At 41.6% G+C, this 23,108-nt stretch overlaps 1 protein-coding gene across 2 annotated transcripts in view; it reads right to left on the bottom strand.

Moving 5' to 3' along the window:
• Positions 1–11,691: 11,691 nt before the first annotated feature.
• SYAP1 (synapse associated protein 1) overlaps positions 11,692–23,108 on the bottom strand; it is a 34,554-nt gene continuing 23,137 nt past the window's right edge. Inside the window, exons 6-9 of one of the 2 annotated variants that reach the window (XM_041741245.1) lie at positions 19,594–19,742; positions 17,924–17,982; positions 17,379–17,526; positions 11,692–13,278 (exon numbers count right to left, since the gene is read on the bottom strand). In XM_041741245.1, coding sequence (XP_041597179.1) covers positions 13,154–13,278; positions 17,379–17,526; positions 17,924–17,982; positions 19,594–19,742 — 481 coding nt within the window. In that variant the 3' untranslated portion in view covers positions 11,692–13,153. Of the gene's footprint in view, positions 13,282–17,378; positions 17,527–17,923; positions 17,983–19,593; positions 19,743–23,108 lie in introns of both variants that reach the window. The other variant, XM_041741244.1, reaches the window with a different exon arrangement.

Below are 23,108 nucleotides of genomic sequence, written 5' to 3'. Positions count from 1 at the left end.
AGTCTTTTGGGGTGCTTGGCTGGCTGAGTTGGTAGAGCATGAGACTCTTGATCCCAGGGTTGTGAGTTCAAGCCCTACATTGGGTGTAGAGATTACTTAAATAGATAGATAGATAGATAGATAGATAGATAGATAGATAGATAGATAGATCTGTAAAAAAATAAAAATAAAAAATCTCTTTTACTTGCCATAGGCTATTGGTGATTAAAACGGCTTTGTGATATTCACTTTTGTGTGTGTGTGATTTTCACTTTTAGATCACGGTAGAGGGACATCTGGGTGGCTCAGCAGTTGGGCGCCTGCCTTCGGTGTGGGATCGAGTCCCATGTTGGGCTCCCTGCAAGGAGCCTGCTTCTCCCTCTGCCTGTGTCTCTGCCTCTCTCTCTCTCTGTGTGTCTCTCATGAATAAATAAATAGAATCTTTTAAAAAAATAAAGATCATGGTAAAGACTTCTTGTTGCCCCCTCTGAGATCAGTTCTTTCCACTTCCTTAGTAATAATCCTCACCCACCCAAATTCTTTTTTTTTTAATTTTTAATTTTATTTATTTATGATAGGCACACAGTGAGAGAGAGAGGGAGGCAGAGACATAGGCAGAGGGAGAAGCACCTGGGCCAAAGGCAGGCGCCAAACCGCTGTGCCACCCAGGGATCCCACCCACCCAAATTCTTAGCTGGGAAAATGGACATGGACTTCCTAACCTTTCTAAGCACCCTTAGCCTTCCTCTAGACTTCATTGATGTGAAATAGAAAATATGCATCCAGCTTGGACCACTGTAATTTTGGATTTTCTGTCACATGCCATCAAAATTATTCTTGAATCATGGAAAGATATTATATACGGCCTGCCTCCCACATCACACCACAGGGACAAAAGAAAATCCTAAAAGCTTCCTGAGTAAAAAGGGGTCACATACCAAGATTCAAGAATCAGAATTGCATTGGTTTCTCGACAACACTGCAAGCTAGAAGGCAATATAGTAATACCTTTAAAATCTTGAAAGAAAAATAAATAAATAAATAAATAAATAAATAAAAAAAATCTTGAAAGATGGGTGGCTCAGCGGTTTAGCACCGCCTTTGGCCCAGGGTGTGATCCTGGAGACCCAGGATCAAGTCCCATGTCGGGCTCCCTGCATGGAGCCTGCTTCTCCCTCTGCCTGTGTCTCTGTGTCTCTCATGAATAAATAAAATCTTTTTAAAAATAATAAATAAAAATAAAATTGTGAAATAAATACTTTTTCTATACTTTTCTATACTTTGGTATAGATCTGGAATGAACTCAAGAGTGGCTATGTGACCTGCTTTGGCTATTGGAATATAGGCAGAATAGACATATATCACTTCTAAGCAAAAGCTGAAGGAACAATCATCTTTGGTGAGCTATACCCTCTTTCCTTCTGGTTTGAGACTGATGTCCCAGTCGTGGGCTGCTCCATCCCTTGATCCTGGGGAGAAAAAGCGTAGAGCTAGAGCCAACCCATGAGGACACATAACACACCTAAGAACGGTTTGTTGAAAACCAGTGGGATGTTGGGATCATTTGTTACCAAAGCATGACTTTGGATGACATATAAAGGGGTGGCCAAGAGAAAAGAAACATATGAGATCCAGAAAAAGGGACTCAACAGAGGAAAAAGGAGAAAGGAGGCCCAAAGAGACAGAGAGAGAAAGAAAGAAGCAGAAAAAGAGGCCCTGTTTCAAGAGAGCAAACAGTCCAGATTGGAATAGAACATAGGATTCCTGGAGAAATGTCTCCTGGAGAAATGATCCAAAACTAGATCAAATGACTAAACTACCTGAGGTGTTATATATTGACGTATTGAAAGGACACTGTATTGAACATATTTGTAGCAGAGGCTCTGGAAAAGAATTAGGTAATAGGGGTATAGAAAATCAAGCAAATAAAAACATAAGGCAATTGTTAACTCAGAGACAAAAAAAGTTGAACAAAAAAAACTATTATTTTCATAGGACACTATATAACTGAGTTGTAAATAATATTCACATGGAAATAATACAAAAGAGATTAACAAAAATAAAACCACTATATTGGGAGGATTATGATGCCAAAGTATGTGTGTGTATGCATGGGTGTGTGCGCACATGCACGCACCCACATGTATGGGTGTGCTGGAAGTTTCTTTAATTCTTTCACAAGGGCAGCCCGGGTGGCTCAGCAGTTTAGCGCTGCCTTCAGTCCAGGTCGTGATCCTGGAGACCTGGGAAGCTTCCTGCATGGAGCCTGCTTCTCCCTCTGCCTGTGTCTCTCATGAATAAATAAATAAAATCTTTAAAAAAAAATTCTTTCATAATTTTGTTTTCTCTTTCTGGGCTTCCTTTAGCTAGAGGTTGTACATTCTGGAAGATCTTCTGTTTATCTTTTCTCTCCTATCTTTCTACCTCTTATTTTGTTCTAGTTTCTAGAAGATGGTCTCAACTTTGTCTTCCAATACTTGAATGAAATTTTGACCTATGCTATCATATTTTAATTCTCTAGACCTATATCTTGTTCTCCGAATGTTTTCCAATCTATAGCCTATTGTAATTTTTTCATGGCTGCAATGCTTTCTAAAATCTCATTTAAAATATTAGAGTTTTTGTTTAAGTTCATTATAAAGTTTCCCATCAAACTTTCTCCTAATGGTTTCAGCATCACTAGTGATTATTATTAATTTTTAAAGATCTTTTAAAAATTTATTTATTCATGAGAGATTCACAGAGAGAGGCAGAGACACGGGCAGAGGAAGAAACAGACTCCCTGCCGGGAGCCTGATGCAGGACTCGATCCCAGGACCCCAGGATCACGCCCTGGGCTGAAGGTGGTGCCCAACCGCTAAGCCACCCAGGCTGCCCTGGACTTCTTTTACAAAGAACTTTCCTTCATCAATTCTTTGTGTTATGGACTCTTCAAAATTCCATCTATATCCTGAATACGGGAAGCAAAGGCAACGAATAGCCAAGACAATTCCTGAAGAATAAATACTTTGTGTCATCAAGAGAAACCAGGGCTCTTGGAGAGAGTGCCTGATTCTAGGTCTGAGTCAGGAAATATAAAAGATGAGTATGAAACCTCTTGCTGTCCCGTGTGTGTGCCCGCGCATGCTAAATTCAAATTTACTAAATTCGATTTTAGTATATGTGCTGCTGAAGTGAGCACAGCTACTAAGTTCAGTCAAAAACTCAGGGGCGGGATCCCTGGGTGGTGCAGTGGTTTAGCGCCTGCCTTTGGCCCAGGGCACGATCCTGTAGACCCTGGATCGAATCCCATGTCGGGCTCCCTGCATGGAGCCTGCTTCTCCCTCTGCCTATGTCTCTGCCTCTCTCTCTCTGTGTGTGACTATCATAAATACATAAAAATTAAAAAAAACAAAAGCTCAGGGGCTTTCTTGTAGAAGCTCCTGTTGGACTGGGATAAGACATTTTAAAAATCAATAAAAATAAAAACCAATAAAGATAAAAACTGCAATGGATAGACACATAGAATATAATCAAAGCCATTAGTTCATAAGGATCCTTCACTGGCCCCTGGTTTAGAGCCTCAGTTATCCAAGTTAAGGTTTCTGCAATTCTTTGACTTTTCCTTCTTGGTCTCAGGGAGGTACCAGCAGCTCCGGCCATCACATCCACGTTCCAGGGAGCAGGAAGGAGGAAAGAATGAGGTTGACTCAGCTTTCCTGGGGGTTCTCCTGAAGACTGACTTACTTCTCACTGGTCATTCTCACTGGCGAGGGACCCTGGGGAATGTAGTTTTATTCCCACAAACTGAGCACAATGCTGACCCTATAAATACCTTATTAACAAAAAGGAGAAAAATGATACTGGATAGGGAGCTAGCTGTGTCAGCCACACTTTTGTATCTTGAATTATATCACATTTCTAATTCCTACTTTTATTTGTGCCTTTTTTACCTTGATCAAATCTTTTACAAAATCATGTTTGCTCCTCTTGAGATTCTTTGTCTTGTATTCCCGCTGCTTATTCTCCGTCCGCCCTAGTTTCTTTTCCTTTGCTCATCATGAAATCATTTTATCTTTCTTATTTTGTCTTACTATGTCAAACACAGACATTTCTGAAAACAGACAAAAACAAAGAGCCTCGAAAAAGGCATAACCGGCATGAACATCCTGGCAGAAGGATCATTTTGGCGTAAGCATGTTTCTGTGCACATACATGCCCGACGTGCACATATACATGCATTTCTGAGAAAGGAAAATGTAACAATATTACATATATTTTTCGATTTTGCCTTTTTAGAGTTCATCTCACGTTATGTTTTGAACGTTCTTACATGTCAAATACAGACCTCTGACGTTTGCTTAAGCAGTCAACAAAATCCTTTGTCCTAAAGAGATCACCCCCAGAGCCTCCAAGAACAAAACGGATGCGACAAAGGGTCCGGGCCGACCAGGGAGGGGGCCTGTCCCTGCCGGGCGGGCTTCAGCCCAGCGCGGCAGCTACAGCGTTAATCTCCGGAGCGATGACTCAGCTTTCATTTGCATTACCATGGTGCACTGCAGGCAATAGATTTTCAAGTTAAAAGCCAAAGGTTTCCTTTAAACCTCTTATTTCAAAGAATGAGACTTTTCTCTACCCACATGATGGAAGGAGCTGCTGCTGCAGGCTCTCGAGCAGGGTTTACCTTCACCCTTAGTGTCCCAGGAGTGACGGTTCCCTGGCAATCCTCTCAGGGTGCCACTCTGTTCTATTCCACTTTCTCTTCAGATAGTACAACTCTGTTGACTTTCATTAAATATTTCCGTGGAGAAGAAACAAGCTTGAATATTGATCTTTTCCCAGCCCTGCAGCCCTTTTACATGCAGGGCTAATGCCTCTAATGGTAGATCTTGCAGCTAACTAGTTTTGTGCAGTTGTGATTTCCTATCTTCCTTCCCCCCCCTAAATTGTGAGAAGGCCTTTATTTTTCTAGCTCGGTAGTATCTAATTTTCGTGGTGGTTGTCTTACTTATTTTTTTTAACTGCTCATAATTTTCATTTTTTCACCTATATTTCAAGCCTATGTAGGTGAAGTCGTTCTGTTCTTTTGGCTCCTACTTTTTTTTTTCTCAAACATTTTGTGAGATTCATAGATTCATTCACAATCCCGTGTGTAGCTGCTATTCATTCGTGTTCTTTGTTTTTCACTATGGTATATATTTCCATTCCATGTTGATGGTCATTGGGGTTGGGTGCAGCCTAAGGCCACTAGACCACTATCACGGACATTTTTGCACCTGTCACACTAGATACATCCTTTTAGCTTTCATTTTCCTAAGCAATGGTAATTTTCTTCATAAGTGGTTATCTCATTTTATGCACCCTGGGAGAGGAATTGCTAGTCAGAGAAGCACATATTCAAGGTTTCTTTTTTCTTTTTTTTTTTTTTTTTGAAGGTTTCATTTAAGTAACGTCAATTTTTGCTTTCTCCGAAGGAGACGGAACCAGTGTACACTGTCACCGCAGTGTGACAACAGTCCAATTGTTTGACATACTCACCAAGTTGCTATTTTCAGACTTTTACACTTTTGAGCATCTGGTGGGTGTGAAATCCATCACTTAAAATGTTTGCATAAAAAAAATAAAATGTTTGCATATCATTCCATTGTATGGACGAGCCATCACTTGTTTAAATGAAGATTCTGATATAGAACATGTAGTTTCCAATTTTCAGTTTTATAATCAAAGCAGTGCTTGTTCAATTCCTCAGGACAGATTTTTTTCTTTTTTCTTTTTTTAGAATTTTATTTTTTTAAGAGCTTATTTATTTATTCATGAGAGACACAGAGAGAGGCAGAGACTCAGGCAGAGGGAGAAGCAGGCTCCATGCAGGGAGCCTGATGTGGGACTCGATTCCGGGTCTCCAGGATCACAACCTGGGCCGAAGGCAGGCGCTCAACCGCTGAGCCACCAGGCATCCTCTCAGGATAGATTCTAAGAGTGAAAATGCTGAACTAAATGTTCTGTACATTTAAATTTTTTTCTTTTAGATTTTATTTATTTATTCATGAGAGACAGAGAGGCAGAGGGAGAAGCAGGCTCCATACAGGGAGCCCGACGCGGGACTTGATCCCGGGGATCCAGGATCATGCCCTGAGCCAAGGCAAGCGCTAAACCGCTGAACCACCCAAGGATCCCTGTGCATTTAAAATTTTGATGCATATTACCCAACTGCCATTCAGAAAGGTCTTACAATTTTACATTCTCATCTACTGTATTTGCATACCTTTTTTTGCCATGGTCAAAAATAACTCTTTTTGTTCTTTTTTATTTTATTTATTATTTTATTTTTATTTATCTTTAAATATTTTATTTATCCATTCATGACAGACACACAGAGAGAGAGAGGCAGAGACACAGGCAGAGGGAGAAGCAGGTTCCACGCAGAGAGCCCGATGTGGGTCTTGATCCCAAGACCCCGGAATCACAACCTGAGCCTAAGGCAGATGCTCAACCACTGAGCCACCCAGATGCCCCCCAAAATAACTTTCAAAAAAGATCTTCTGTTTATAGTTTTAATTTTATAAGTCATTTGATGAAGGCTTTTAAAAAATATTTATTTATTTATTCATGAGAGACAGGCAGAGACACAGACACCATGCAGGGAGCCCGACATGGGACTTGATCCTGGGTCACGAGGATCACACCCCGGGCCAAAGGCAGCGCTAAACCGCTGGGCCACCCGGGCTGCCCTGATGAGTGCTTTCAGAACAGCAGACCCCTGACTCGCCCTTCCCCAGCCCTAATTCCCACTTCCCAGGAGCCATCATTTTAAACCTTTAGCAGTTTCATCTGTTTGCCTCTGTAGCTCATAATACATTTATACCACTCTTTGATGATTTTTTAGTTGTAAATTGTGGGAGAGGCCTCTAGTTGGCCACCCTATCAATTTTCCCTCAGTCTTTTTTTTTTTTTTTTAATTTTCCCTCAGTCTTTAGAGGAGGTACACCTTTGGAATTCCTGAGCCTTTTGGGGTCTGAAACAAAATATCTTCCTTACCACCTGGCTACTGGATCCAGTCCCTGCATGGAGCCTGCTTCTCTCTCTGCCTCTTTCTCTCTCTCTGTGTGTGTGTCTCATGAATAAATAAAATTAAAAAAACAAAATCTTAAACAAAAACTCGCAAGCAATTCCACCCTTTCATTTTTCTAAGGAAGCAACTGAGTGCTCCCTAGTTATCTTTTTTTTTTTTTAAGGTTTTATTTTTCCATTCATGCGGGACAGAGAGAGAGGCAGAGACACAGGCAGAGGGAGAAGCAGGCTCTGTGCAGGGAGCCTGACGTGGGACTCGATCCTGGGTTCCCAGGATCACGCCCTGGGCTGAAGGCGGCGCTAAACTGCTGAGCCACCCAGGCTGCCCGCTCCCTAGTTATCTTGCCCAAACAAATCTTTGTCCCCAGGCGTCTTTCCCTGAGGCCCAGAGCTTTGCAATTCCAGCTGCTCTTCAGAACAACTCAGGGAGTTTATAAAACTAAAACTAAAACAAAAACAACCCTATGCCCAGGCTATATCCCCACCAGTTAGACTGAGGGTGGGGGTTGGGCATTAGTATTTTTAAAGCTTCCAGGTGGTTCTCAAGTGCAGGGTCACTGCCATAGGCTGAGAAATTCACTGGCTTAGCCCATTTCTAAAAGTGTGGTACTGGGGTCCCTGGGCGGCTCAGTGGTTTAGCGCCTAACTTTGGCCCAGGGTGTGATCCTGGAGTCCTGGGATCGAGTCCTGCGTCAGGCTCCCTGCGTGGAGCCTGCTTCTCCCTCTGCCTCTCTCTCTGTCTCTCATAAATAAATAAATAAGATCTTTAAAAAATAAAAGTGTGGTACTAAGGACAGTAAGACATGCATCCCATGTTCTTGTTATGAAATTACTTTTGTGTGTTGCCCAGATTTAGTAGTGGCTGTTTTCATGCCTTAATTTCACAAGGACTCTGTTAGTTCAATTAACAACACTAATCTTGCTGGTGGCATTTTTAAAGTAAACTCCAGGCCCATTGTGGGCCTTGAACTCATGACGCTGAGATCAAGAGTAACCCACTACCACCTGAGCCAGCCTGATGCCCCAATGTTGTGTCTTGTGCCATACTCTTTTGGTAGAGGGATACAATTTAGCTCAGTCCTCACCTCACCTTTATACCCTGCAGTGTCTTCATGAAAGAGTTAGTACTGTTGAATGATGTGGCCATTTTGCAGTATCTGGATTTTTTTAAAATTTTATTTATTCATGAGAGACAGAGAGAGGCAGAGACACAGGCAGAGGGAGAAGCAGGCTTCATGCAGGGAGCCCGACGTGGGACTCGATCCTGGGGGTCCAGGGTCATGCCCTGGGTGGAAGGTGGCGCTAAACCGCTGAGCCACCTGGGCTGCCCTAAGATTTTATTTATTCATGAGAGATACACAGAGAGAAGCACAGACACAGGCAGAGGGAGAAGCAGGCTCCATGAAGGGAGCCTGACGTGGGACTCGATCCCCAGACCCCAGGATCACGCCCTGAGCCGAAGGCAGACGCTCAACTGCTGAGCCACCCAGGTGTCCCTGTATCTGGATTTTTGCACTAAGTCCAGTGTGACAGAGGAGAATATTATGTACTTACTATTTTCATGATTATAATGGGGATACTTTATTGGTAGTCACCCAAATCTTCTATTATGTTGAATTGATCTATTATCTCTATTTATTTAAGGTCATAGGTTTGTTATTTTTTAAGTAAGCTCTAGGCCCAACGTGGGGTTTGAACTCATAACCCCAAAATCAAGAGTTTTGTGCTCTACCGACTAAACCAGCTGGGTGATCCTATTAGGCCACAGGCTTAAATTTTTCCCCCTCAGCTTCACTGAGAACTGGTTAACCTTGGTGAGTTTTAGCTCTAGCCAGCAGAAAGCATAAATCAGTGCTCATCATGGTTATTAGGATAGAACAAGATAGATCAATATGTACTATCATTACTGGGAGGAGGGGAAAATCCTACAGTAGCTTTAGAGTAAAAGACCTGCTGACTAGATTAGAATGATTTTTTTATCATGAAGGACAACCCATTGCACTTGTGTAGAAGTCTACAGTGAAAGTAAGATGTGTTCTTAAGACTCAATAACTTCTCAAGGCAGTTTTAATTCTAACAATAGAAGCCTACATACCAGATACTTTGAAAATATTTACAGGTCCTTATTGGAAGAGAATTTTTAGTTATTCAGGAAAAAACCATTATAACTTATATCTCATCGCTAAAAATGAGGTTTATTTATTCAGAACAAAATGGAATATAGTTTTTTCATATTGGAAATAAATCAGAATGCACTGAAAAAAATGCTGTTAAAAACTAATCATAGTTTAACAACTGAAATCAAACGGTTTCATCTGAACAAATCTCCAAGTGTGAAGACCAGATAAACAATTGATGACTTACGAGAAATATGTAACTGCATGTGATTAAAGCTTCATGGATATGTATTTGTCATCTGTCATGACTCATTAGTTTTCTAAGCACCATCTTTTTTTGGGTATTGTAACATGCATTCTGTGATTTTATTTTCCTATCAACATAGTCTGGAAATAATCATTTATTAAAAAGGCCTATTTTCCTCCCAATAAAATTGATTATAGGGATCCCTGGGTGGCGCAGCGGTTTGGCGCCTGCCTTTGGCCCAGGGCGCGATCCTGGAGACCCGGGATCGAATCCCACATCGGGCTCCCGGTGCATGGAGCCTGCTTCTCCCTCCGCCTGTGTCTCTGCCCCTCTCTCTCTCTCTCTCTGTGACTATCATAAATAAATAAAAAAAAAAAAAAAAAAGAAAAAAAAAATAAAATTGATTATATAAATTGGATAAAAATTTCTACCACTTATATTTTTAAAAGCTGAAACATAAATTGGCTAAAATTAAATGCACCTACTTTTACACTTGCCAAAGGTCTTACTTCAAAATGGAGGGAAAATCTCACTATTACCAAAAAAAGAACCATATCAAATTATTTAAATGATACAAGTGCATTCATAGTCCTGGTTTTTATACCAAAGTGATCAAGGAGGGAAATAAAATATTACAAGTTGGGTGTGATTGTAAGCTTCTTTTTTCATTTTTTTGTAAACCTTTAAAATGTCCTAAAAATCCTATTTGTAATAATAATTTGTGAAAAACCATCTTAGTTACCGTAGGGCATCTCAAAGCACTGTAACAAGTATCACTACTGCTTTATCTCCTAAAAGAACAGGTTCTCTAGTTTTGACTTTCCAAAATTACAAATTGAGATTTCCCACTTTGTATAAAAAGTTGCTACTTTTGCATATAAGGAGTTTCTGACATTGTACCTCAGTTGCCTGTAGCAGAGCACATGCTCCTGGCTGCATCAGTGGATTTTACTTGCTTGCCGTAAACTACTGTAACTGTAAATAAACAATTTTAATTCTTGTGTAATAAGACTCCATATACCTTAAAGACATAGTTTTATTTGGTTCGATGATCTATTACCTTTTCAAGTATTTTTACTTGATTTCATGTGCACGAATTTGCTCAGCCTTCAGGGGACATCAGCCCTCAAGAACCTCAGAGAAAGCTCATGAACATGTGAAACAGTTCTCAGGGACCCTTATCTCTGCGCTCTGTAGTGTTGTCATTTTCCTTTGAAATGTATGCCATTAGAGATATCTGACTATTCATGGTCCTCATGCGAGCTTGGTTCCGATTTGGCAATGTGGAAAGGTGAATCGGCAGCAGGAACTGACTGGAACAGCCAAGGAGGCATCTGTAACACCAACTAGAAAGAAAATCATCATCCAAGGATGCTAGTGGAAGGGTAAAAAGTAAAAAGCACCAGCAACCTTGGCCGCCCTGAGGGCATTAGTATGTTAGTCCAAAGTGCATCAAACTGTAAAGCCCATTCTAATCCCTCGGGGTCTCAGTAAAGTGCAGAGTCTGGGCCAGCAGGTCTGTGGCAGGGCCTGAGACTGCATTTCTAGCAAACTCCTAGGGCAGGCCACCACTGGTTTCTGAGCCACACTGAGTAGTGAGGTATAATCCCCACAGTGTGAAGCTTATGTGTTTTTATGCTCAGTGTAGCTTGCTGGCTATCCCCCAGGCACGTGATAATACTTAATTTTCCAACTAACATGGTTACAAATTCTTCCATTTAAAGGAATACACTTCAGTTACCTGTACCATTTATACGAGCACAACATTTTACTCCATTTGGAATCATAAAAATAGAGTATAACTGTATTTTTATGCAGTATATAAAATCTTATTTTAGCCTTTTATTTTCATGGAGCAATGCACAATTAGGTTGTTTTAAAATGCAGTAAGAATATCATGTAAAGTTGATAGTAACAGCTGTAACATGTCTATTGTCATTTTAGGTTTTTTTTTTTTTAACTTTCTTTGAAAGCTTTGCTTTTTGTATTTTTTCAACAATATGAATTTTAGTGCATGTACCAAGAGCCAAGCACTGTCATATTTTGATCTGCTTACATCCAGGACTTTTAGCTACTTAAAGCATTTTATTTATTTTTTATTTTTTAAAGATTTTATTTATTCATGAGAGACACACACACACAGAGAGGCAGAGACACAGGCAGAGGGAGAAGCAGGCTCTATGCAGGGAGCCTGACATGGGACTCCATCCCAGGTCTCCAGGATCAGGCCCTGGGCTCAAGGCAGTGCTAAACCGCTGAGCCACCCGAGCTGCCATTAAAAACATTTTATATGTTTCTTCCCCCCCCCCCCAGAAAACTCTACTTAAAAAAAAATCCAAACTTCTCCCCTTCAATAGGATTATTTTAGAACTTGCCAGTCATCGTTCCTGAACCCAAACTCAGTAATCAGCAACTGTGGCACAAGTGGAAATCCCTTGATAATGGGGTCAGTGGTTTCATAGAATACATGAATTTATTGCTATAACGCAAGGGATCCTAGCTGAGACAGCCTGGCCCATTCACAAGTGTGTATACCAAGCTACAAACAAGAGCAAAGCTTAGAGGCACACCCAGTTGCCTTGTTGACTATACCTTTGCCAGACGACCATGGACTAATTTTTATGGGGTCAAGAATATAAATATGTACATTTTTCCTATAAAGGATTTATAATTTTCCTATAAAGGATTTTTTAATTATTATTATTTTTTCCTATAAAGGATTGTCTTAATTCTATTCCCTTTTAGGAAATAAAGTTTCCTTGAAAAATACCAAAGTTTCAAGAAACAAATGCCTCAGAAGTGTTCTGACATTAAGCCACCTTGTTCTTTTAAAATGCCATATCCTCTAAATGTGGGTTTGCTGGTGTAGCAGGATACAAGTGGTGAGTTCCAGAAGTTGTACTCAGAGGAACACAATTTTATAAGGACTGACAGGTTTAATTAAGACAAAGCTAAAACATTTATATGTGGTGATGATTTAAACAAAAACAAAGAGACTGTAAGGTGAATGGGCCTGTGAAGGTCATTAATATAAAAAGGACAAAAGGCCCCACTTTCTACAAAAACTGTGACGGGGAATTTAGGAAAGCAACAATATTAAATGTGGTATAGTTAAACAAACAAACAAACAAACAACAACACAAGAAAGAAAAGGCCCCAGGGAAAAACAAATGTTTTTACACAGTATTTCTCAATGTCAAATTGTATGATGTTTATACCATTAAAATCAACATAATTATTTTACCTTTTGGCATTTTAGATGGAATTTTAGAAAATACCTAGCAAGAAAATAGTCTTGAAAGTGCCTCTTCCTAAGTTCTTTGGTACAATTTGGTCATTTTGTTATCAATCCATTAAGTAAGTACTTTAACAGACATATATCAATGAAAATACAAGAAGTACAAATGTTTAGAAAACCACAATTGAAGAATAAATTATAATTCTGACCTCACAGAAAACAGAACTCTAAAATTTTACTTGCATTTCTGTGGCAAAGATATCCATAGTGACTACACGAATATCTCTAACTAGACTTATATTAAAGAAATATTACATAAAACATCCCTTTTTGATTATTAGAATAACTGTTCTATACACTTTTTTAAAAAAGCAAAAAAGGCAAGTTTCAGCTTGAAAAAAGAATAATCTTGAATTTCATAATTATAGCAATCTTTTGTGCCTTCTGATTCAGCAAGTGTCATCTAGAATTTAATATCAACTATAGAATGTTAAGGATTATTGTTTTATTTCAGGAAAAGCGCTAATTTTCCTCCTGCAGCATTTCCTCTATTTCCTTATCCCAGTTTTCATCTCGTTTCTCTGATTCTGTCACCACTTCATATTCCTGAAGTTCCTGTTGCAGTTCTTTTTCCCAATCTGCAGAATCTTCTGAAAGAAACAAATGAGAAGGAAAAGATTCTCTTTGAATTCACAATGCTTGTTTTTAAGAACTTGGTCAAGTATAGTTCCCTGTGGAAGTCTGAGCCATGGTAATTTTTCATGTCTCCAGCTTCCTCACTGTGCGTACTCAGAAAACCTGACCAAATTTTAACAGTAACCGAAGGGAAATACGATTAGAAAGATAAATCAGTTAAGTGCCAGACATTCAGGTGTTATTTTGCTTTATTAAAACCTCTGCTTTTGGGCAGCCCTGGTGGCTCAAGCAGTTTAGTGACGCCTTCAGCCAAGGGCCTGATCCTGGGGACCCGGGATCGAGTTCCGTGTCAGGCTCCCTGCATGGAGCCTGCTTCTCCCTCTACCTGTGTCTCTGCCTCTCTCTCTCTCTCATGAGTAAATAAATAAAATTTTAAAAAACAAAACAAAACAAAAACCTCTGCTTTTTTTTTTAAACCTCTGCTTTTTTGTATATTTAAATGGATAGTTGATAGTATTTGGTTGCAAATTAATTTTTACCACTATCAATGATGACAATGGTAGAAAAAACAGCTAAGGTTTCTTTTCTTTTCTTTTTTTTTTTAAAGATTTTATTTATTTATTCATGAGAGACACACAGAGAGAGAGGCAAAGACACAGGCCAAGGGAGAAGCAGGCTTCATGCAGGGAGCCTGATGTGGGACTCGATCCCGGGACTCCAGGATCACACCCTGGGCCGAAGGCAGGTGCTAAACCGCTGAGCCACGCGGGCTGCCCAACAGCTAAGATTTTTTGAGCACTCACTAGCTGGGCCCTGTGCTAACTGCTTTCAACATATTACTTTTTTTTTCATCCTTAGAACGAACAATCCAGGCACTAGATACACTGCTGTACATTTTACAGGTTGTAAAACAGAGGCTTAGAGAGGTTAAGTGACTTGCCCAACAACACACAGTTTGATAGCAACAGATGGAGCCAGATTTGCAGGCTTCACAACCTGTGCATAACCATTTTAGCAGTAGTCTCCCTAGATTGGCAATAAGATACCAGACCCTGAAGTCAGGAGGTCTCTTGCTGAAGCCTGGCCCCTCACACTGGGCTCCATCTAAGCTCTCATGTTCCTCCTCTGTGTTGAGATTCAGAACTGCACCTTTATGCTTAGACACTCAATATATGTGTGTGTGTGTATGTGTACATGTATGTATGTATGTAGGCGATAAGACATCTGCTATGTGGTGTTTTAAAATAGAAAACAAACCAGCTATTTAAAAAGTAAAGTTAGGGGATGCCTGGGTGGCGTAACGGTTTGGCGCCTGCCTTTGGCCCAGGGCGCGATTCTGGAGACCCGGGATCGAATCCCACGTCGGGCTCCCGGTGCATGGAGCCTGCTTCTCCCTCTGCCTGTGTCTCTGCCTCTCTCTCTCTCTCTCTGTGACTACCATAAATAAATAAATAAAGCTACAGCCAATCAATTAAAAAAAAAAAAACTTAAAAAGTAAAGTTAGGGGCGCCTTGGTGGCTCAGTGGGTTATGCATCTGCCTTAAGCTCAGGTCATGATCTTGGTGTCATAGGGCTTCCTGCGCAGCGGGGAGTCTGCTGCTCCCTCTCCCTCTGCCACTCTCCCCTACTCTTGTTCTCACTCCCTTGCTCTGTGCTTTCTCTCTCTCTCTCAAATAAATAAATAAATCTTAAAAAATAATACTAAAAAGTAAAGCTAAAATTCATTTTCATCTTTTTTTTAAAGATTTTAAGTAATCTCTTCACCCAGTGTGGGGCTCAAACTCACAACCCCGAAACCAAGAGTCGTCTGCTCCACTGACTGAGCCAGTCAGGCACTTCACTTTTCTTCTTTTAAAACCAAACCTTAGGGCAGCCAGGGTGGCTCAGCGGTTTAGCGTCGCCTTCAGCCCAGGGCGTGATCCTGGAGACCCGGGATCGAGTCCCGCATCGGGCTCCCTGCGTGGAGCCTGCTTCTCTCTCTGCTTGTGTCTCTGTCTCTCTCTGTGTTTCTCATGAATGAATAAATAAATAAATAAAATCTTAAAAACAAACAAACCTTAAACCTTGAAAACCAAGTGTTTTAATTTTTTTTGGCAGCGGTGACTCAAGGGAAAGGACATGGTGTGTTGCATGGCCAACCACCAATGTCATAGATATTTATTAGGGGCTTACTGGGTGCCAAACTCCACGTCAGGCACTGTGCGGTGACAAATCCAAGGTGTAACTGCCCTTGAGGTAGTTATAATTTAGCTGGAGGGCCAAGACAATGAATATATAAAAGAATATTACGTGTTCTGAATTATAACTTGGGCAGGAATTCAATAAAAGAATAGCTTGCCTGGAGCAGCCAGCCAGCACTTTATGAATCCTGCCTCAGGGCAACTTCCAGTTCCCTGTGGGGCCTGTGCTACTAGCCATCACTGGCAAAAAGGGAACCCACGCACAATCCACTCTAGCTATCGCCTAGAACACGTGGGGCTCTTGCCCACTGTCCTTCTGTGGTGGCTGGCAGCCATCTCTATCAGAAACAGGTAAGGGTAGAAGGAATCTGAGGCACCTAGCAAGCCCAAGTTTTCACTTCTCCTCTGGCCTCTCTTTCCCCCAGAAGCTCTTCCTTCCTCTTTTCCCAATTCTCTCCAGAGTCCCTCCGCAGTGTGCAAACAGGGTTCTGGTTCACCTCTGGGAGGCTAATTTTCTCAGGGTGCTCTCTGTACAACTAGGGGAAAGCCAGATTCCTGAGTGCATTGTAAGTCTCAGAAGGCTTCATGAAACACTCTTCATATGATGATTAACTCGACCCTTTGCTTTTCATCCAGTAGAAAGCCAGTCATTTGTCCTGATGTGCCAAAGAAAGCAGCCCTCCCTCCTTCTGCTTGTTCTTTGTCTCTAAATTATTATTATTAAATATTTTATTTATTTATTCATGAGAGACAGAGACATAGGCAGAGGGAGAAGCAGGCTCCCTGCAGGGAGCCTGATGTGGGACTCGATCCCAGGACACAGGATCATGACCCAAGCCGAAGGCAGACTCCCAACCTCTGTGCCACCCAGGTGCCCTAAATCATCATCATTATTATTATTACTAATTAATTAAGATTTTATTTATTCATTCATGAGAGACAGAGAGAGAGAGAGAGAGAGAGAGAGAGAGAGAGGCAAAGACACAGGCAGAGGGAGAAGTAGGCTCCAGGCAGGAAGCCTGATGTGGGACTCGATCCCGGGTCTCCAGGATCATGCCCTGGGCCGAAGGTGGCACTAAACCGCTGAGCCACTGGGGCTGCCCTATTATTATTATTATTTTATTTTATTAAAAGATTTTATTTATTCATGAGAATACACAGAGAGGAGAGAGAGAGAGAGGCAGAAACACAGGCAGAGGAAGAAGCAGGCTCCATGCAGGGAGCCTGACATGGGATTCGATCCTGGGTCTCCAGGATCAGGCCCTGGGCTGTAGGCGGCGCTAAACCGCTGAGCCACCGGGGCTGCCCCCTATTATTATTATTTTAAAGGCAGCCTGCTCCTTCCCAGAAGCAGTACTCTTGTGACACATAGCAGCAGGGAAAATAATCTTCTACATAACAGTATAAACCCAAGAGGCGTGAGGGTGGCTCAGTCAGTTAAGCATTTGCTTTCGATTCAGGTCATGATCTCAGGGTCCTGGGATCAAGCCCCATTTGGGCTCCCTGCTCAATGGGGTGTCTGCTTCTCTCTCTGTCCCTCTCTTTGCTCATGTGCACATGCTCTCTGTCTCAAATAATAAAACCTTAAAAAAAAAAAAAAAAAGTAGAAGCCCAAGTAGAATTCTGGCTGGAGGGCAGTGTCTCTGAGTGAAAGGGTATGCACTCTTTGTCGCCCGTTGCTAACCACATGTTCAAAGAGCTGAGGTGCCTTGGATCAATCACTTATCCTCTCTGGGCTCAGTTTCTTCTCTCTATATTTCTGGCTATGCTTAAGGCAGAGGGATGTGAGGTCTGGTCACGTGTGCAAGAATCCACCTTCTAATGGAGAACACAATAAGTTACAATATGTTTGTATATCTGCTTCAAAATGACATTTTCTCCAATCAACTTTGGAATCAGAAAAGAGCACAGCTATTTTGTTTGTCTGGTACCTTCTAGGATGGCTGTCTCCTCCTCCTTTTTGTCAAGAACCAGTTGCTCCATTTCCTTCCTCAGATCCTCCTGGTTTAAGTTACAGGCATCAAAAGCGTCACTGACAAACTCAGAAACCCCTGGGCTGGTAGAAATCTCCTCTTCATCCTGAAATATAACAAAGGAGCTGTGGGAACGGTTTTCTTAAGTGGCATTTAGCTTAGTGTCCCTTTCATTGCCTTCCTCCGCTAGTCAGACGCTCAGCTCACCGCTCTCCAGTCATCTCACCTGCACTGGTTGCTTTGGAGCCAGATGAGCTACTGCCTGAATCTACTAGGCTCTCTCACAGTTCGGGTCACCCCAGTCATTCAGTCCAATTCCTGATGCCAGGGAATTGCCTCAAGTCTCAGCTACAGGTCCTTAACTAGACAAGTGCTGGGCCCCTCTTCTTCAAAGCATACAAGACCCGTATTCATAAGCAGTTTCAAATGGGATCTGAGATAGTTAACATGAGTTACTTCATTTCCAGACATCAACTACTAGGTACAACGTAAAACTGTATTACCTCTTGAGTTTTAAGCTGAGATTTGATTACGACAGGTGGCGTTTTGGGCCGTACTGCCTCTAAGAAGTGAGAATAAAAGAGATAAAAATTGCTTGATTCAATTCTGAATACATATTACAGTAACAACTAAAATATCCACAAGTACAATGATACTAAATAATTTTCAGAAATGAGCTTTTATATTATGCTTTCAAGAAATAGCTAGGCGAGACCATATTTCAACCTCTTTCTTTGGGGTATATATATATTTTTTAGGTCATCATATTTGATGCTCCTCATATAAGATTTCCAAACAAGAAATAAATTTTGACCGCAGTGTTAGCTGAAGTCAAATTCAGGGATAGTTCTGCTCTTTCTTTTAGGATAAGGAGAATTCAGTTATTTGTCAAATTTTCCTTTTGTCACGAATGCTAGGAAGCACAAAGTGAAGTGCAACACTCAGCCACAGCTTCCCTTCTTTCTCCTGGGCCGCATTTTCTATCTTACAAACCTCACTAGGTGTATAGTCTTTACTGAATCCTGTCTTAAGCCCATTTTGATACACAGGCAGTATTTGGTGAAATGGCATTTTCTAATAAAATTACTGAAAATAGGGATCCCTGGGGGGCGCAGCGGTTTGGCGCCTGCCTTTGGCCCAGGGCGTGATCCTGGAGACCCGGGATCGAATCCCACATCAGGCTCCCGGTGCATGGAGCCTGCTTCTCCCTCTGCCTGTGTCTCTGCCTCTCTCTCTCTCTCTCTGTCTGTGACTATCATAAAAAAAAAAAAAAAGTTTAAAAAAAATTACTGAAAATAAATAGTAAAGAATAATAGACAATTGGGATTCTTTTTTGACATCTATATGCAAAAGGCCAAATTTCACTGTGTAGAGCAACCTCATGACATTTCCGTGACCTGAAATGCAGTGGCAGGTTCTTTTCTAGTGGTCTGTACAACCCGTACCTTAAGATACATGGTTTTGCATAATTATTTAAAATTCCATGGACAGGTAAGCCTCTAGTAGGTATAATTAGTACCCATACACAGATATTCATGAAACATTAAAAATATGACCCAAAATACCTTATTATTTTTTAATATCTTTCTTATTTTAATTAGTATTATTGATCTTAAATTGTTGCTGATATTATAGAACACTTCCCCCAACAACCAGGGGTCAACTGTCACAGTAAGAGTCCAGTGTGCAATGTAACGGTGCCCAGGTCTGAGCTAGACACTGGTAACTTGGAGTGGAATGGAGCTTAGTTCCGCTCTACAGAGTACAGGACTAGGGGAACATCAGCTTGAATGAGAGGCAGAGAAACAAAGAAAAGCAGTGGACTGAATCAGTAGAGGATAGAAGGTATCAAATGTTACAGGGTAAAGGGCAAGGAAAGAGATGTGAAAATGACCAGTGGCCAAGGAAGAAATAAAAAGAAGTAAAACCCCGGAAGAACAAGAAAAAGAAAGCCAAGGAAGGAAAGGAAAGCTTGGGGGAGAAGTGTGAGCAGGGTCAGAGAGAGGGCATGAGAATGAACATTCCTTTGGGAAGGAAAGAGTTTTTCAGTAGATGACAATGACATTTTTGGTACTTACAAGATGACAAGCTCATGAGAGTCTCTAAGAATATTTTTCAAGTAACTTTTTTTTTTTTTTCTTTAAACACAGAGTTAAGTCTTCTCTGAATATACCTGTCAGTGGCAAGTCTTCCTCTCTGCCACGGCTCTTCTCCTCCTTCCCGGCGGCCTGCTGCTGGGCGGCCAGGGCTGTGAGCTGGGCTGACTGCTTAATCAGGGAGACACGGTAAAAGTAGTTCCTCCAAAACACTTCTTCCTTCACGCTTTTCAGGACAGACAACAACACATTTGAGAATGCGTGCAACACATGCAAATGCACATGGGGGTTATTTGTTTTAGTGGAGGTGGGAAGAGATGATTTTTCAGAAGCATTTTCAAATCTGAGTGAGGCTCAAAGGAGATTTTACTTGCTTTTGAACTAAAAGCTAAGGAACAGGATAAAAAGAATAGCTATCTTCTCCACAGCAGCAAAAGACAACTTACAGAACACCAATGAAACCTCCATATTTCTTGGTATTTTAATGATACCAACATTGCCCTCAGCAAAAGCAAACAGGCACTGTTGTGAAACCAGCACATCAACCTGGGAGACTGCAAGCACAGCCAGCCAGGACTTCACTGGATTTGCTGTTTGCCGAAGGATTAAGAACTTTCCAGCAGTGACAAGAAAGGATTGTGGGTGTTGCTCCTTATGAAAGGAAATGTCTGCAGCATGCAAATAACTTGGGGATCAGTAAGAGTGAGGTGGGAGATGACTGATAAAAAGACTAAAGTGCAGTTCAACCAGAGGACCCTCAGGGGTCCTCAAACTTGTCTGCATATGAGAATCACCTGGCAGGGGGTGCCAGGGACCAAGTAGGGGAAGGTGACTGGCCACATGGGGGTGCCTTGGAATGGGGAATGTCAACCTGAGCCTGGAGAGGAGGGTGTCTGAGCAGGGGAGGGGGTGGTGGCAAAAATGGAAGATTGGTTACATGCAAGGGGTTGATCAATTAAATAAAAATATTAAGGAGAGTGGAAACCAAGATTCTCGTGGTCAGAGAAGGGAGTTACCAACATTGAAAGGGAAAATTCTAGAATGATCCCTGCTGTGAGGTAGCACCATGAATACATGGTTTTCATTCAGTAGAAAATGTATGTGAATATACATGAGGACACAGATATTCCCTAGCTCTGTCCACTGAGTGGACCAAGGAATAGTGACACCCCAATAAGCAATGAACATGCCTAGCGCTCAGATCTTGGTGTCTGTATACCATTTTCCACTAAAAAAAACCAGAGCTCTTTGGATTAGTGGCCAATTCCAGAGTTACTGCAGGAGAGAACAGGATGAGCCCAGACTACTTCATGTCAAAAAGCAAGGAAGCACTTAACGAATAATGAGGATGAGTCAAAAAGACACAGAAACCAACTTGAATGGGCTCCCACTGGCTAAAACGGTGATAATTTGAGCATCAGAATAAATAATGATGGCAACGATTATAACCATTGCATAAGACAGGATGGTGAGTCTATACAGATACAAATAAATACATGAATATGTTCCAAGTCTGATGAGGAATGGAATAGTTTTACAGTGTTCAAAGTACCTCCCCCAGAAAACACTTATTAATTTCAAAGAGAAAAGAAGTAACTTTACAGTCAAGAAGTCTGGCAGAGGGATGCCTGGGTGGCTCAGCAGTTGAATGCCTGCCTTTCATTCAGGGCGTGATCCTTGGTCCAGGGATCGGGATCCAGTCCTGCATCGGGCTCCCCACAGGGAGCCTGCTTCTCCCTCTGTCTATGCCTCTGCCTCTCTCTCGGTCTCTCATGAATAAAGAAATAAAATCTTAAAAAAAAAAAAAAAAAGTCCGGCAGAAACCACCTTCATCAAGTGAAGTGCCCACAGTGTGGGCAGTAAAGGGGACAAAATGGCAGCATACACCACCTGATAGGGTGCAACAGATTATAGGACACTGATGAGACACAAAAACGAAATGCACCATGTGAGCCTGTACTGGGTCCTTTGCTAAAGAGGACACTGGGACAAATGGGAAACCTTGAATGGGGTCTGGGAATCAGATGGCAATAATGCATGAGTAACTGTTTCCTCATTTGGAGGGTTACATTGTGGTTATGTAGAAAAAGACTTGTTTGCAGGAAATACACACTTTAGTGTATTTAGTGAATGCTTTAGCATTCAGGAGTGATGGAGCATCAGGTCTCAAAGGAGTGAAAAAAAAAAAACTTTTTATGCTATACCTCCAACCTTTTTACATAAAGGTGTGATTGTTTAAAACTAAAAAATAGGGCAGCCCGGGTGGCTCAGCGGTTTAGTGCCACCTTCAGCCCAGGGCCTGATCCTGGAGACCTGGGATCGAGTCCTACGTTGGGCTCCCTGCACGGAGCCTGCTTCTCCCTCTGCCTGTGTCTCTGCCTCTCTCTCTCTGTGTCTCTTGTGAATAAATAAATTTTAGGGATCCCTGGGTGGTGCAGTGGTTTGGCGCTTGCCTTTGGCCCAGGGCGCGATCCTGGAGACCCGGGATCGAATCCCACATCGGGCTCCCGGTGCATGGAGCCTGCTTCTCCCTCGGCCTATGTCTCTGCCTCTCTCTCTCTCTCTCTGTGACTATCATAAGTAAATAAAAATTAAAAAAAAATTTAAAAAAAAAAATAAAAAAAAAAATAAATTTTAAAAAATCTTTAAAAAAATCAACTAAAAAACAACATTGATGACTATGCTTACCTCAGAGCTATTAAATAAAATTCTAAGGGTGGAAGGCAAAACAAAATTCAACCAAAAACATAAAATGTACACCTTCATCACCTAACTAGCGATGGGGTTGGTGATCTGTGGAGTATTTTTTTGTCTGGAGGAGTCACTCATTTTGTGTTTCCAAAACATTTTGCTAATAGAAGTGACAAAACAGGGGGTAAGGAGAATGTTCTCTACCCCCTGGTTTACTAGAAGGGATGCAGGGTCTTAGAATGGGGAGAAACTTAAGGAAGCATGACTGAAAAAGATTTTGAAGGAATAGAAAAAAAATCAATAAGGACTAAGAGAAAATTCTGAGACCCGGCCTTATGGATGAGAATAGGCCTCAGTTAAGACCTAAGAAGAACACATCGTTGTTGCGTTTGTGAATGGTGAAGCTGGGCCAGGAGACAGAGGCTGGCTTTTTTTTTTTTTTTTTTAAAGAGAGGGAGTGGGGGAGAGAGAGAGAAATCTTATTTGTTCATTCATTCACTTGAGAGACAGCACAAGCAAGGGGAGAGCCAGAAGGAAAAGAATCAGACTCCCCATTGAGCAGGGAGCCCAACATGGGGCTCGATCCCAGGACCCTGGAATAATGACCTGAGCCAAAATCAAGAGACGGATGCTCAACTGACTGAACCACCCAAGTGCCCTAACAGAGGCTAGGTTGTTTTTTTTTTTTTTTTTTAATATTTTATTTATTTATTCACGAGAGACACAGGGAGAGGGAGAGGGAGAGAGGGAGAGGGAGAGAGAGACAGAGATAGAGACACAGGCAGAGGGAGAAGCAGGCTCCATGCAGGGAGCCTGACGTGGGACCCCCGATCTCCAGGATCATGCCCTGGGCTGAAGGTGGTGCTAAACCACTAAGCCACCAGGGATGCCCCGAGGCTGG

Source organism: Vulpes lagopus, chromosome X, assembly GCF_018345385.1.
Source record: "Vulpes lagopus strain Blue_001 chromosome X, ASM1834538v1, whole genome shotgun sequence".
In the NCBI taxonomy this organism is placed as follows: Eukaryota; Metazoa; Chordata; class Mammalia; order Carnivora; family Canidae; genus Vulpes; species Vulpes lagopus.
This window is presented reverse-complemented; position numbering and strand designations above follow the sequence as displayed.